This window comes from Polypterus senegalus, chromosome 15, assembly GCF_016835505.1.
Source record: "Polypterus senegalus isolate Bchr_013 chromosome 15, ASM1683550v1, whole genome shotgun sequence".
NCBI classification, from domain to species: domain Eukaryota; kingdom Metazoa; phylum Chordata; class Cladistia; order Polypteriformes; family Polypteridae; genus Polypterus; species Polypterus senegalus.
The window spans coordinates 74,689,024-74,704,194 of record NC_053168.1 but is presented as its reverse complement, the minus strand read 5'-3'; the positions used below and the strand labels follow the sequence as shown (position 1 = coordinate 74,704,194).

Here is a 15,171-nt window from a genome sequence, read left to right as displayed (position 1 = left end):
TACTATAGAGGTAAAGACATTTTCAACTAAACAATGAATTAAATATATACTTCTGGGCATCAGTAGAAATTACAAATTATTGAAGACAGAAGACAGGGTGTACTTCTTTACACAAAGGGTTGCAGGAATCTGAAACAAACCAGTAAGAAAGACTTCCTTGTGCTCTGAGGCCTTCTGCGTAGCTCAGGATGCTTGACTCTTTCAAGTCCTCCTTTAAAACCAGGTTGTGCCCTTTTAACAGGTTACCTTAAAGCATGGGTGTCAAACTCCAGGGGCCTCATGTATAACGCCGTGCGTAGAACTTGCACTATAACATGGCGTAAGCACAAAAGCCGAAATGTGCTTACGCACAGAAAAATTCAGATGCAGGAATCTGTGCGTACTCCAACTTCCACGTTCTTCTGATACATAAATCCCGATCAGCGTGAAAACTAACGCTCGTGCACACGCTTTATGTAATGCCCCAACTCCTTCCAGGATTACGCCTCTTTGAATATGCAAATCAATATAAATCGCCCTTAAACTCAGCCTTCTGTGAAAAGACAATGGGAAAAGCACGGGGGAAAATATAAGAATTTCAGCGAATACCAAGTGGAGGCAAAGGAAAAACATACTATTTGTTTAATTAAACCGTGGTATAATCAACAAAAAGAAGTTGATCGAGTGACATACCGTTTTGGAGAAACTTGAAAGCTCACGTTCACATTGTCGCACAGTGCCGGAAATAAAAAAGAAATCACATATCAAAGTCGCCGTGAAAAGGCGAGTTGTAGCCCACTGTCTGAGTGTCATATGAAAGCTTATTAGGGTACAGAGAAAAAAAGGCACACAGTGGGGTAAAGAGCACGAAATGTCAACTTCAATCTCGACATTTCCACTTTAATCACGTAGTTTATTTTGTCATTAAAGTAGAACATCATAAACTTCATCTTAAAATCGTTTCATTAACTAGTTTCTCAAATCACATAATTAATGCTTTGTTTTGTATTTGATTTTCTATGTGCCTATGTGTGTGAATCACTACTTGCTACTTAAACCTGCTCTCTTCCTCCAACTGGACACAGAATCCATGACATTCGTGATATTACAGCTCTCTGAATAACTAAGGCCTTGTTCACACGGGCGTTAAGTTTTTGGATAAACGAACTTGCTCTGAACGTCCTAGACGTTTATGTTGCATTTTGTGGTGGCGATCGATTGACTTCTACATCGGCGTTAAGCTTGTCTCTGTCTAACGCCAGCCTGCAGCCCAAATTGTAGTTTGTGTGTTAACCTGTGGAGGCAGTGTCGGGAACTGGATATGAAAGCCCTTGTCGTTTTATTTGAGGTGCCTCCTTTCAATATGGACCATTTTGCTATGTTAGATATTAATCTTCTTGTTTTAAAAATACTCGTAATACGACAGCGTAGGGAGAGAAAAATCACCGCCGCTACTGGGTTCATCCTCTGACTGCACAACGTCGGGTTAAAGGAAGTTTTTGTGCTTTATGAAGAAATGCGAACATTTCCGCAAGTTTTTAATTACTGTCGGATGTCGTTTTTTGATGCTGCTGCAGCTATAAGCATGCAGCGGACAAGAGACGCACTTTGAGGTAAGGAAACAGTCACCAAAGCCCGTGTGAACACTCTCATTGACTCATACTTGTAGAAAACACTCGGTGTGAACACTCTCATCCATACTTGTAGCTCACGGATCGCTCACGAACACAAAAAAAACGCTCGATTTTAACGCCGTGTGAACAAGACCTTAAATACTGAGATGTATACGTGATATCATTTTCATGATGATAGGAGTTAAAGGCGTTATTAAACATGTGTTTCACTTCGATGAAATAATTTATTGCAGCAGTACTCGGGGGGGCGGCCCTAGGCTTGTGGTGGCACTGGGCAGAGGAAGAATCGGTGGCTCCTTCGCCCGCCAATGTCAGTAAGGTAGGTTATGCACGGTGGATGGCCACGTCCGTTGCAGACACTGCATAGCCGCATTGTGCTCATCACACAAGCATTTAACTTTTGACGAAATTTGTCGCTGCGTTTTTAGCTGTTATTTTCTCTTTCTGTTTTATATTCAATATATATTGGCGTAGCCGTGACTGAAGTCAGTGCTTTTCTTTCCCCAAGTAACCGATCGCCACACAATCAGCTCTGTAACAGAAGTTAAGCCATCTGTAAGCTTAAGCGCGATTCTTCAAAACGTTTAAGGAACATTGAAATATCTTCGTAGTACATGTTTAATTATTATATCCTTCACGACACTCAAAGTGACGAATATAGATTATTAAAATAAAGATAAAGTTTTATCTGTATAATTTAACAAACATATTTTGTTGCATTTCACCTTAAAAATGATATTGTCATCATATGTAAATATGCTCTTTATAAAGTGGCGCAGGTTGTGTAATATTATAACTGTAGTGCAAGTTTACAGTGTGGTGATTGTATTTATAAGTACAAACAGTTCTACAAGGAGTAATTGATTGAGTGCGTTTATAGTTCTTGGGATGAAACTGTTTCTGAACCGCGAGGTCTGTACAGGAAAGGCTTTAAAACGTTTTGCAGTGGCTGAGACAGCGAGTCCATGAAACTGTATACCGATAATTCTCTTTCCGATCAGCTGCTGCTGTGATTCACACTTAGATACAGTGATATAAATACTCCGAGTGGTGCAGTGAGAGTAATATGGAAAAAGATGATCCGCTGTGGCAACTCCTAACGGGAGGAGCTGAAAGAAAAAGAAGAAGAAGGAGAAGTGAGAGTAACAACACTAAAGCAGTTATGGTATTTGGAATACTATGGCTGTTCCCTGGACCATTATATTGTTACAAGTTAATTACAATCAGATGCGTTACACTAAACAATATGCGGTTAGTTTCAGTGTATTTATAAAGCCGCGTCAGGAAAATAATGAGTAACCACACAGGAACAGTACCATTGCTTTGACGCTGGGTGCCACCAGTCTGCAAAACCGAGCGGAGAACGACAAGGTATGAGGTACCGTGGAAAAGTGCGTGGCTTTACGTCAAGTGTAGGTTTTATACATCGCGATTTGAACATGGAAAAGTTCTTACGCAACATTTCTGTGCGTACGCACCGTTTATACATGAGGCCCAAGGCCTGGAGGGCCACAGTGGGTGCAGGTTTTCTTTCTAACCCTTTTCCTTATCAGTGTTCAGTTTTCACTGCTAATTAACTTCTTTTCCCTCTATTTTAATAGCCCTGCTTTTAAGGATTAAGTCTTCTGAATTGATTCTTTTCTTCATTAAATGACAGCCAAACAGAAATGAGACGTGAAACGAGCCAACAGATGACCAGCTAAATTGGGGCTTCAAACTCCAACCAGTTCTTTAATGAGAAGCTGATTCTTGCTGTTAATTAAACCCGTTATTCAATTACATGGTTTGTTGCTGCTGTCTTTCTGCCACAGCAGACATTTCCAAAACTGTTGATATTCTGTTTTATTCTAAGAAGTCCTAAAATGTTTTGGTAACGTGAGGGATCAACCTTACAGAGACCTTCATCTTTTTTGTTTGATGGGTACAGGTGAGCTGGTCATGTCCTGCTTGTTTTATGTCTCATTGCTGTCCAGCTGCTAATTAAGGAAAAAACAACTAAGGGGCCCGAGTCAAGCTAATTAAAGCTAAGGCTAAAGAAGTTAATTAGCATCAAAAACTGGTCACTAATTAAGAAGATGGTTAGAATGAAAACCTGCAGGCACTGCGACCCTCCGGGGCTGGAGTTCAACACCCCTGCGCTTAAAGTATACCTTACCATAGTTAAGTATATCTTTTACCATAACTTAAAGTGTTTTTGTTGTTGCTGCTTGTACAAAAAGATACAAATACACTTCAGCTACAAATAACTAAATAAATAAATACTCTTTTTTTTGGCTGCCATAATTTCTTTACATAATTTGAATGCACATTTTTTTCAAATGAATGATCACAGTAGGATAAAACTAAATGATGCGTTCCAGAACCCCCCGCGATAGATGAAAATCCACGAAGTAGAAACCATATGTTTGTATAGTTATTTTTATATATTTTAAGCCCTTATAAACTCTCCCACACTGTTAACATTATTAGAGCCCTCTAGACATGAAATAACACCCTTTAGTCAAAAGTTTAAACTGTGCTCCATGACAAGACAGAGATGACAGTTCTTTCTCACAATTAAAAGAATGCAAATATATCTTTTCTTCAAAGGAGTGTCTGCATCAGGAGCAGAGAATTTAAGAGAGAGAGCGAGCGATCGCAAAGAAAAGCAAACAATCAAATAATCAATACGTGTGCTTTTAAGTTTCAATAAAGCGGCATTTTTTAGAGGAGCGTCAGTATCTTTTAAGCAAACAGCTTCTGTGCAAACAGCACCTCTGCTCACACTCCCTCCGTCAGGCACAGAGAATGTCAGAGAGGGTGAGAGAGAGGCAGAGACAAGCAAACAATCAAGCATCGCATGGGAAGCATATCTTATAGCTTTAGTTAATATGTAATACATGCTCTGATTGGGTAGCTTCTAAGCCATCCGCCAATAGCGTCCCTTGTATGAAATCAACTGGGCAAACAAACTGAGGAAGCATGTACCATAAATTAAAAGACGCATTGTCCGCAGAAATCCGCAAACCAGCAAAAAGTATATACAGTGGAACCTCGGTTCACGACCATAATTCGTTCCAGAACTTTGGTCGTAAACCGAGTTGGTCGTGAACCGAAGCAGTTTTCCCCATAGGATTGTATGTAAATACAATGAATCCTTTCCAGACCGTACAAACTGTATGTAAATATGTAAAAATATGTAAAGATTAAGCATAAATATAGTTAATTACACCATAGAATCCACAGTGTAATAGTAAACTAATGTAAAAACATTGAATAACACTGACACAAAACACCGAGGCTCCCTGATCAGCTACACGAGCTGGCTCGCTAACGCGCTCTCTCTCTGTAGCACACACACCACCAAAGCTCCTCCCTCCCTAGATCGCGCTATTAAACCTAAAGCCTGATCGCTGTAAACAATGTTGTTCAAAAGTTTTAAGCACTGCAGGAAAAAAAAGTAACAAATCCGAAGCGGTTGCAAAAACCAACTCACAAGCAAACAAAAGTTCTCTCTGCGCTTGCTCGCTAGTGCTCTCTAATCTCTCTGTAGCACGTGCTCGCGCAGCATTTTTTTTAAAATGAGTTTTAAGCACAGCAGAAAAAAAAAGGAACAAATCCGAAGCGCTTGCAAAAACCAACTAACAATGAAACAAAATAGTCAGATTGCAGGAGATCGCGCTATTAAACCTAAAGCCTGATCGCTGTAAACAATGTTTTAAAATGAGTTTTAAGCACAGCAGAAAAAACATCGCACAAATCCGAACTTCATTTAAAACCAACTCAAAGCAACCAAAAAGTAACATTGCAACAAATCACACGATGAAGTCCTCCATGTAAACAATTTTTAATGAGTTTTAAGCACAAGGAAAAAAGCGAACATTTGAAAAAGAGAAATGTAACATCGCACCTAATCGCTCTATGAAAAACTCCATCTGTAAACCTTTCATGAGTTTTAAGCACAAGGAAAAAAGCGAACATTTGAAAAAGAGAAAAATAACATTGCAACAAATCGCATTATGAACTAAAAATTACTTTTGAAAAATCCGTAATACAAAAACCACCAAGAAAACTAACCTTGCATGAAACGAGTTCTGGCATGAAGTGTTTTCCTTCAGGTGTTTTCTCTCTTGTGATTTCTTGGGTTTCTGGTGCTTTTAGCTGTTTAGCTGGTGGGAGTGAAAGCCTCATGCAGCCATTCCAAAAAGAACGTTCTTGTGACCCTCCACATTACTGGCAGTCTGGCTTTGTTTACATTATGCTGCTTGAAAGCACGAGGGTTCTCCGATTGGTAAATGAGTAAACTGGTAAACATTTTTCCACCTTTGTAATTTCTTTCTTTACTTCGATTTCAATTTTCTTCAAAACTTTCTTCTGACCACTCTCCACTTGCTTAGAAGCCATAGTTAACTGCAAAAGCACACGAAATACTGTAGAGCACAAAGAGAGTGCACGTCTTATTGAAAACAATGAACAAGGAGCGGCTTTGCTTAAATAAAAAACAACGCCGCTCTCTTTCTCTCTCAGGCTGCCTGTGGGGGGAGGGGGAGCTTGCACTACAGCCTACAGATTGGCAGGCAAACACATGCAGCAATCTCCTCCTCCCCCTTCCCAGCAGGCACGTGCTCGCTCGCTCTTGCTCTCTCTCTCTCAACTGAGGGCCAAGGAAACTGGCTTGTTCAGCAAACACATGAAGCAATCTCCTCCTCCCCCTTCCCAGCAGGCACGTGCTCGCTCGCTCTTTCTCTCTCTCTCTTTCAGCTCAGCTTGCAGGCAGGCAAGGGAACCTGGCTTGTTCGTATACCGAGTGTGTGGTTGTGAACCGAGGCAAAAGTTTGGCGATCTTTTGGTGAACCGAGTTATGCGTGAACGGGGCGTTAAGTGAACCGAGGTTCCACTGTATTTAGATATGCTTACATTTAAAATCCGTGATGGAGTGAAGCCGCGAAAGTCGAAGCGCGATATAGATAGGGATTACTGTATATTGTTTGTATTTTAATATCCAAGACAAAAAAATTAGTATGTGACTTTACAACAGTTAGCTTTTCATAAGTGACAAATTTTATAAATTAAAATATACATGTTAAATCCTGTTATAGGGGATACCGAAGTAACATAATTTTCAGAATAACGAATATTTTTTGTGGGCCCGGACAAACATTCATACAACACTGTTATATTAATTTTATTTTAGCGAAACAACCAAAAATGAGCGCCAAAGATAATAATGTGATGCAAAAAAATACTTAATCCCACTCCTAAACTTTCCGCACTGACTCTTGGGAACCCTGCAGCAGGTTGTCTCAAAGAGAGACACAGTCTGTTGCGAAATTTCTGGTTGTTTGAGTCAGTACTCCACCGAGCGTCCATGTAGGTAGTTGTACTGTGTTTAGATACTGTACTGTTTGAGTTTCATAGCACTTCTCATAGTTTCTCATCTTTTCATTGAGATGAACAAAAAAACTGAGAAATAGCATGACAATTTTTTATAAATTAAAATATATTTTTCAAATTTTCAAACAGTTTTCATAGCATGGTAATTCTACAATATTATAAAGTTCATATAGAAAATGCATATATTTTAGAGAAACAATAGAATTAAAAATGAACATAGCAGAAACAAAAATGTTCTCTGTAGTAGGTATAAAATAAGCCCAATGTGTCAAAAAAGGGAAATTCCCCTTTAAGCCAATACAAGTGCCAAATTTCTTCACACTTCATTGTCCAGGCTAACAAGACAAAACTGAAAACTACCTTAACTTTGAATTTTAAGCTACTGTATACAGAAATTTATCATTAAGAGACATTTTCAGAGCATTTTAAGTCAAGTCAAGTTGGGGAGAATGCACTGGTACAGTGCGTTTCCACCCCGATAACATGACGAAACAACTCAGGATCCCGGTTGGAAACCCCCCAGGTAGACACGCAGTCCAGTCCCACCCTCCGGAAATGACCCTCTATCTGCCACAGCCAGGTGTTACGTGGGCAACCCCTTGGCCTGGTCCAGCTGCTCGGGTCCCCAACAATGAGGATCCTACGAGCTGGATCACCCTCTGGAAAGTGTGCCACATGGCCGTGGTGCCGTAACTGACACTTCCTCACAATGCAGGTAATGCGCCTCATTCAGGACTCCATGAGCAACTGCTTATTTGACACAAAGTCAAACCAATGGTACCCAAGGATTTTCCGGAGAGACCCAGTACCAAAGCAGTTCAGTCTTCATCTCAGGTCACTGGACAATGTCCATTTCTCACAACCATATAGCAAGACAGGAAGCACCAGGACTCTAAAGACTTGGACCTTCATCCTTTTGCATAGATATCGGGAGCACCACACACCCCTTTCCAGCAACTTCATGACTCCCATGCTCTCCCAACCCGTCTACTGACTTCACAGGAAGAGTCACCAGAGATATGAATGTTACTACCAAGGTAAGTAAACCCCTCGACAAAGTTGACACTCTCTTCTCAGACAGACACACTGCTGATGGCTGTGCCCAAGAGGTCATTAAAGACCTGAATCTTGGTTTTTATCCAGGACACTCGCAAACCCAGACATTCAGACTCCTTGCTCAGTCTCTCAAGTGCCCCGATCAGAGCCTCCATTGACTCTGCGAAGATCACAGCATCGTCAGCAAAGTCAAGATCCATGGGTCTTTCTTCACCAACAGATGCTACACAAGCACTGAACAGAGTAGGAGCAAGAACACACCCCTGACAAACACCAGAATGAACTGGGAAAAACGGAGGTTCTGCCCCCACTCTGCACAGCACTCACAGTACCAGTGTACAGGCCACTCATGAATCAGAACATCTTAGTAACCTTTTATTTTGAATATGGACATTCTTTGTCATACATCAATTTATCAACACTTCATTAAGAAGCATTAAATGAAAACAGTGGTTACAAACTGCTACTGCTACTGTTTCAGTTCTCACGTAAACAACAGTATGACCATATGGATGACTGCATCAGAATCTGTGGATAATCTCTGGTGTTAGATCTACTAACCAATTTTAAGCATTTGTTGAAGTTATCTCTTCATAATCAAGGTATATATTAATTTTCCACACAAAATTGTGTTCTAAAGTTTCTTTTATCAAATATAAAAATACATTGTCTGTTTTTTTCAGTTTACAATGGGGCTGAAAGGTACTAGGGTTCATGCATGAAAAAAGGCTTAAACTTACCAAATACATTCACTTTTTAAGGCAAGAATGTTAGCAGATAATAATCTGTGTCTTGAGAAACCACAAATATTGTAAAGCAGTGTATCCACGTTGATTTAGAAAGGAATAAAAAAGTAAGCAAACTACTTATGAAATTCAGCCATTTTAAAAGAACTCTGCCCCTCATCTTGCAGACTGCAAAAAACAGATGCCAGTCAATCACAGGAAGAACTATTACACTCACACACCCGTGCACAATCCCATTCACGCTTATGTAAAATTGCCATTTCGGATTATCTTTATGGTTTTGTGTATGTGTTAGAGAGAACACCAAGCTCAGCCTGGGAAAACGTGCAAAACCCACAAAGACAATGACCAGGCACTCAATTCAAAACCAAATGAATGCTAGATCCATGAAGAAGCACCAGTTATGTATCACTCTACATAAGAGCAAGTCATCTATACAGCATTCAGTATGCTAGTAGGCAACATTTCCATTATCAATATCCTACGGTTCTACATTTCAGTCCAGTTAATTTGCAGCTGTAATGACTCTCCTTAAATATGTTTGGAACTGCAGCTGGCTTCAATAATACGTCATTAGAAACATGTTTTCTTCTTGTAATGTATACAGAGAAATGAGTGCTACAAACTCCAAAGTCTGCTTTCAGTAGGTCTTCCATTTGAATGCTCATATCCAACCTAAGCACTACAAGTTATAACTTTAAGATATCAAGGTTACCACAAGGAAGTTGATGGACACTGTAAACAATTTTGGATTTTTTGTTTTTTTGTTTTTTTACATCAAGTAGATGCTCATTTACAAATCATTTTCTAGAAATACAAAACAGCTCTTAACAGCTTCAGGCACGTGTTTGGTTTTGTGCTGATCAACTTTCTTATTTAAGTCCAAACTCCAGCCATAAAGGCAGCTGTGAGCAGACAAGCCAACAGGAAATGTATTGTTACATTAAACAAAGAAGAATCTTTTGAACATAAATAATGTCAAATAACATATATACCATGACAATGAAGAAATTACTTTGATATGAAAAGTACTTTAACTCTTTCAGGGTGGATGATGACTTTTGTCAAAAAGAAGGGTTGACAGTGGTAATCAAGTGTGAATGGTGACAAAACTCGCGGTTATGTGTTAGTTGGATTCTCTTTGCTAGATTGAAGCAAAATACTCAGTGGATGACATAAGTTTTGCATATTATTGCTGAATTGCTGAGTCTAACTTGTCAGACTTGATTTTGATAAAAGTGATCGAAAATGAATGTGAGGTACCAGCATCAGCTGATTGGTGCTGAACAGATTTGTGTAGCTGACGTGGCAACAGTAACATTTCCCTGGGAGGACCGCCACATACAATAGAGGTACAAATCAGACTGCCCCCACTACGTTAAGGCAGCCTGGTGGCCAGAACACGCAGCAACAGAAGTGTGTTTCAGAAAACTGTGTTTTTTGGAAAAAATATTCAGACCTCAAAGAGTTAAACTACGACTTTCAAAATCATATGCACACTTCCATCTTTAGCAGCAACTATATAGAAATTTATGTTTCTTACAATATATTCATAAGAATGCATCCAATCTAAAGTAAAGATCTTCTACCTTTTAATTGCACAAAAATTATATTATATATTACATATAAACATATATTTGATATATTTATTTTATTCATAATCAATATTATTGAATTTTGTTAGCTTTCTGTTCTTCAGCAAAACAAAAACAAAACTAATGATCCACTAAAATGCAGGCAGTTTTTGCCCTTCAGGATCACCACTCCTCTTGCTACACATTTTTTACAAAGATGAATGCTTTTGTCCCTCACTTCCTTCCACTTTTTCACACATTCGGAAACTTCCAAACTGATGTTAGCTGATATTTCGCTCCACAAATTGGTTGCCATTTGATTGTCTTTGAAGTGTTGTAATGATGTATTACATAAATGTGTACATTTTCTAACTTCCTAGAAAAGTCTTTATTCAATCTGCTCCATATTTACTTCAGAATAGCAGAAAATGAACAAAAACGTATGTTTCTAGAAATATGTAGTTACCAAACTGGCCAATCAGAGTCGTAGAGATCTGTATCAATGTGGAGGTATGCATCAGAATGTGCCATAGGCCACATGGTCTACAGCTTAGGCTTGTCGCAGAAGTGTAAATAAACCTTCACAGAGATACAGGGAGTCTTGTCTATCAGCACCACTGAAGGTGCACATTGTCCAGAGCTGTGGTGTGAAAATTAATAAAGACACTGTACATAATTTCTCATAACAAAGTTGCTTCATTGTAGATTTTTTTTTCCCCCCAATGAGGATCTCTGTGGGAATATGTTGAGTAATGTAGACTAGGCAACTTGGCCTTGTAACACAATCCAGTAAATAAAAGAATAATGTGCTCAGTTGTGGTTATGAGCTGTTGGTTTTGCGTTAAGGACTGAATATTTGTTAGCTACTCCTCTCTGGGTGTTTGTTTCTTAACTGCATTTACAAAAATGCTGTTCTTCCTATGCCAAACTATATGTCTAACTATACTGAGAAATTATTTAAAGAAGAGCAGAGGGCATTTCTTTAACTTATTGTTACTCAATACTGCCTTTTAGAATGTGCTCTCTAGTGTTTCATATAAAGTGCGTGCCACAGCTTGGTTACTGTCTGCCCTTCTACTTCCAGGATGTCACCTTTTAAATATTAAATGAAGTCTAACAGGTTACGTTACCATGTGCTCGGAGCAGGGCTTCAGCAGTGAAAAGGGGCGTCTGGAGCATATCCGCAGTCTCTACAATGAGCATATCCTTTAAGCGGCGCAGATCCTGGGGTCTCAGGCCTTCATAGGGCTGCATAAGATACAAATACAGTGTTTCTTTTTTCTTAAAATAATTCAGATTAACTTGAGATATATACAGTACATCCTTTCAGTGTAAGCAAAAAAAGATTAGGAAGCAACATGATAGAACATTTTTAAATTGTGAAGAATATATATAATAGGAAGGATCCCAGCGGTTGCTTTAAAATGAGCACTTCAGTAAGGACATGGAAGCACAGATGTAAGTCTGTTATGTGTAAATTTCACACAAACATTTTTGGCTAAGATGTTAAAGGTACACGTTATGAAGAAATGTTGTAGGCAGTATTACTCTGGGGACCTTCAAATCACAATTTGACGAATAAAGAGAAAGGGAACTAATACTGAGCTGAATAACTTGTTTTCAACAAAATGTTTTCTTTTTCTTTTTTATGTAATGGTAAGCTTCTCTCACCTTTCAAGGTTTCAATAACAATCTATTTTATTATACCACGATAATCAAAAATACCATAAATATAAGCACAGGGTATTCTGATGTTAATTTTTAATTACTGAACATATTTAGTGAGGTACAAAACAATAACAGAGCAATGGCATTTACCTCCCTTCTGTCTAAAGCAGCATACTCTGCTTCAATGTCGTCGGCTTCAGGATCTCTGGAGAAGACCATCTGAGATTCAAGATTCAGTGCCAGTTCTTTGTGGTGCTGCTTCTCTGCACAGTCACAGGGAGTGTCTTTATCTTCATTTTCACAAAACAAGTCTGCATTACTTTTCACCAGGTACTGAAAATAGAAATGATCAAATGCATAATTAATATATAATTAAAAAAAGGAAACCAAGCTGCACCCTCTTTCTGACATTGGTCTAACAAGTGGGACCTTACTTTTAGATGCGCCAAAACTGACTGATGGATTAGGGCTAAAATGACTGACCGACTGAAAGTTATTTCAAAGTACCTCTTGATTAGTTTGCTTTATACGCAGCACCAGTTCAAATGTACCACTTGTTAAACCACATTTAGAATGGGAAGCACCAAGCATATCTCCAGCAGGATAAGATGCACAGATCATGCAAGTTTCAGCAAAAAATTCAAGAGCTTTCTAACTGAATGCAACTCAAAAATCAGTCCATTAAAAATGGGAAAATATAAGTAGTGACTAAGGAAAAGAGTTGAAAAAATAACTTACATGATCACTAATCACATTACTACATAACTGCAGTATCAATTACAGTCATGTGAAAAAGTAAACATGTTTGATCCTTTTTAAATTATGCTGACATATCAAGATTTAAAGGTTACTAGACAATGATCTATACATAGTTTTACTATTTTAATAATTTATAATTTTAATATTTAAAAACTTAGATGCTGACTACACCATGCAACCACATCTTGTACTTATAACATTACATGTCATCACAAGACACAATCCATGTGACCTGCCACAGACAATATGGCCACGACCAGCACCAAAAAATCACAAAATGGCTGCACTAAGTCTGTTTCTGGCAAATTTAGGGACTAAAAATAAACAAAACCAAAGTAGATTTGTACTGAATTTAAGACAGATTTGTCCACTGTTTAAAATGTACAAAAAATAATGTTTAGAAAGGATCTAGTGTTAGAAAACAAATAAAATCTCATATTTAGAAAATAAAGATAATCAATTATTTATATCCATTTATACACTAAATGCGCGCCTATCCCATGGTCTTAGAGTTGGTGGCCGTGGCTCTCTGTCTTGCTTGCAGTTAGTTAGAGTTGGCGGGCATGGCTCTGTGAGTTGGCGATCGTGGCTCTCTGTCTTGCGTGCGGTGTAAAGATAATGTGGCTCAGAGGTGCATGTGGACTTTTGCACAGACAAAAGCGACTGAGGCTGTGTTTGGTGAGTTGTTGCGTGCCTCCAGAGTGACGCTGGACTCGGGAGGACGGTTACAATTGGCGTGCGTGGCTCTGTTGTGCGTATCCCATGACGCGGTAGGAGGGTTAGAATTGGCGAGCGGTGCTCTGTCTTGCTTGCGCTCACTGTCTTGCATGCCCTTAATGAATTATATATATAGATTTGTAGATAAAGGTGATATAATATAGCAAACAACATGTCGCATTTACATTTTGTAGCCCACTGTATAGTTCAAATAAACATAAACGCAAATTTTGTATGTGGAAAAAGTAAGTACGTCCCTATATTTGTCACTACCTCAAATACCTGAAATTAGAATCAGATGCACCCGATTAGGAGAAAACGATTACAACATCATTAGAGGGGATCTTGGAGGAACCTGTCTCATTTAAACCTCAGACATTTAGTCTAGTTTGTTTGGTGTTGTTGAAATGTGTGTTATCACAGTGCCAGATTGAAAAAGCTCTCCGAGACCTTCAGGAAGAAGATTATGGATGCCTTTGTGTCTGGAAAGAGATTCAAAAAGATCTCCAAACAACTGGAAATCAATCATTCCACAATCCGTAAGATCAGCAGAAAATTTCAAACAACTGCGAAGTTGACCAGACCAGCCCAGTAAGTCCAGTCTGACAAGAGAACGCAAGATGCTGAAAGAAGTCTCCAAGAACCCCAGAATTTCATCACAGGACCAACACATAGCTTTTTCCACTTATAGAAGACAGTAGTCTACCATTAGAAAGAGGCTACACAAATTAGATCTATATGGGATGTCTGCCAGGAGGAGACTTTGCTGTCCAAAAAGAACATCACAGCAATACTAGAATTTGCTCATGAATACCTAGGCAGAGACCAGACTTCAGGAAAAATTACTCCTTTTCTGAGACAAGGCAAATAGCATTTGACTAGAAGAACCTGTTACTTGCTGTAAAGCATTGTGGTGAAAATATTATGGTTTGTGACAGCCTTGCTGCATCAGGGGCTGGGCAGCTCACCATATAACCCACTATGAATTCTTAATTGTGCAAGGCTGTGAGCAAGGATAATGGGAGACCATTTGACAGAAGATTGAAGCTCAACCGAAAGTGGACCTTGCAAAATGACGATGACCATCAATATACTAGTAAAACCATTAACGAATGGCTGAAAAAAATGGAGGGTTCTAGAATGGCTGAAAAAAAAAAAAAAAAGGAAGGTTCTAGAATGGCCAAATTAAAGCTCAAATTTGAATCCCCTCAATCTGCTGTATGGGGGACTTGAATCGGGTTGTGCATTTAGGACACTCCTCAAACATGGCAACAGATGAAAGAATTTTGCATAAAGAAGTGGGAAAAGTTTTCTCCCAATCAATGTCAGAGACCGGTACACAGTTACAAGATATGCCAACCTGAGGCTGTTTCTGCCAAAGGGGACACTACCAGCTATTAGAGCCAACAGGATAGTTAGTATGATCAACAGACAGAAATGGTGCATCTATTTATCCTTCATTGAATAAATTATCACAAGGTGAAACTTTATCCCCCCCCCATTATATTACCTTTATCTAAAGACTCTGTTTAAATGAAGATTAAACCTTGATATATATCCATATATGTTAAAAAAAAAAAAAGCTTTCATGACATGTACTCACTTTTTCATGTGATTGTATATATTTGAAGACCAGCCCCACAAGTCTTGGTGAAAAACTCTTAC

The 15,171-nt window shown here is 38.8% G+C and overlaps 1 protein-coding gene across 8 annotated transcripts in view; it reads right to left on the bottom strand.

Moving 5' to 3' along the window:
- The window catches only part of LOC120515645 (ankyrin repeat and IBR domain-containing protein 1-like), a 445,503-nt gene that overhangs the window by 139,111 nt on the left and 291,221 nt on the right, over nt 1-15,171 (bottom strand). For all 8 annotated transcript variants that reach the window (XM_039736854.1, XM_039736855.1, XM_039736857.1 and 5 more), the window contains 2 exons: nt 12,181-12,363; nt 11,493-11,610 (listed from right to left, as the gene is read on the bottom strand). In XM_039736854.1, coding sequence (XP_039592788.1) covers nt 11,493-11,610; nt 12,181-12,363 — 301 coding nt within the window. The remainder of the gene's footprint in view (nt 1-11,492; nt 11,611-12,180; nt 12,364-15,171) is intronic.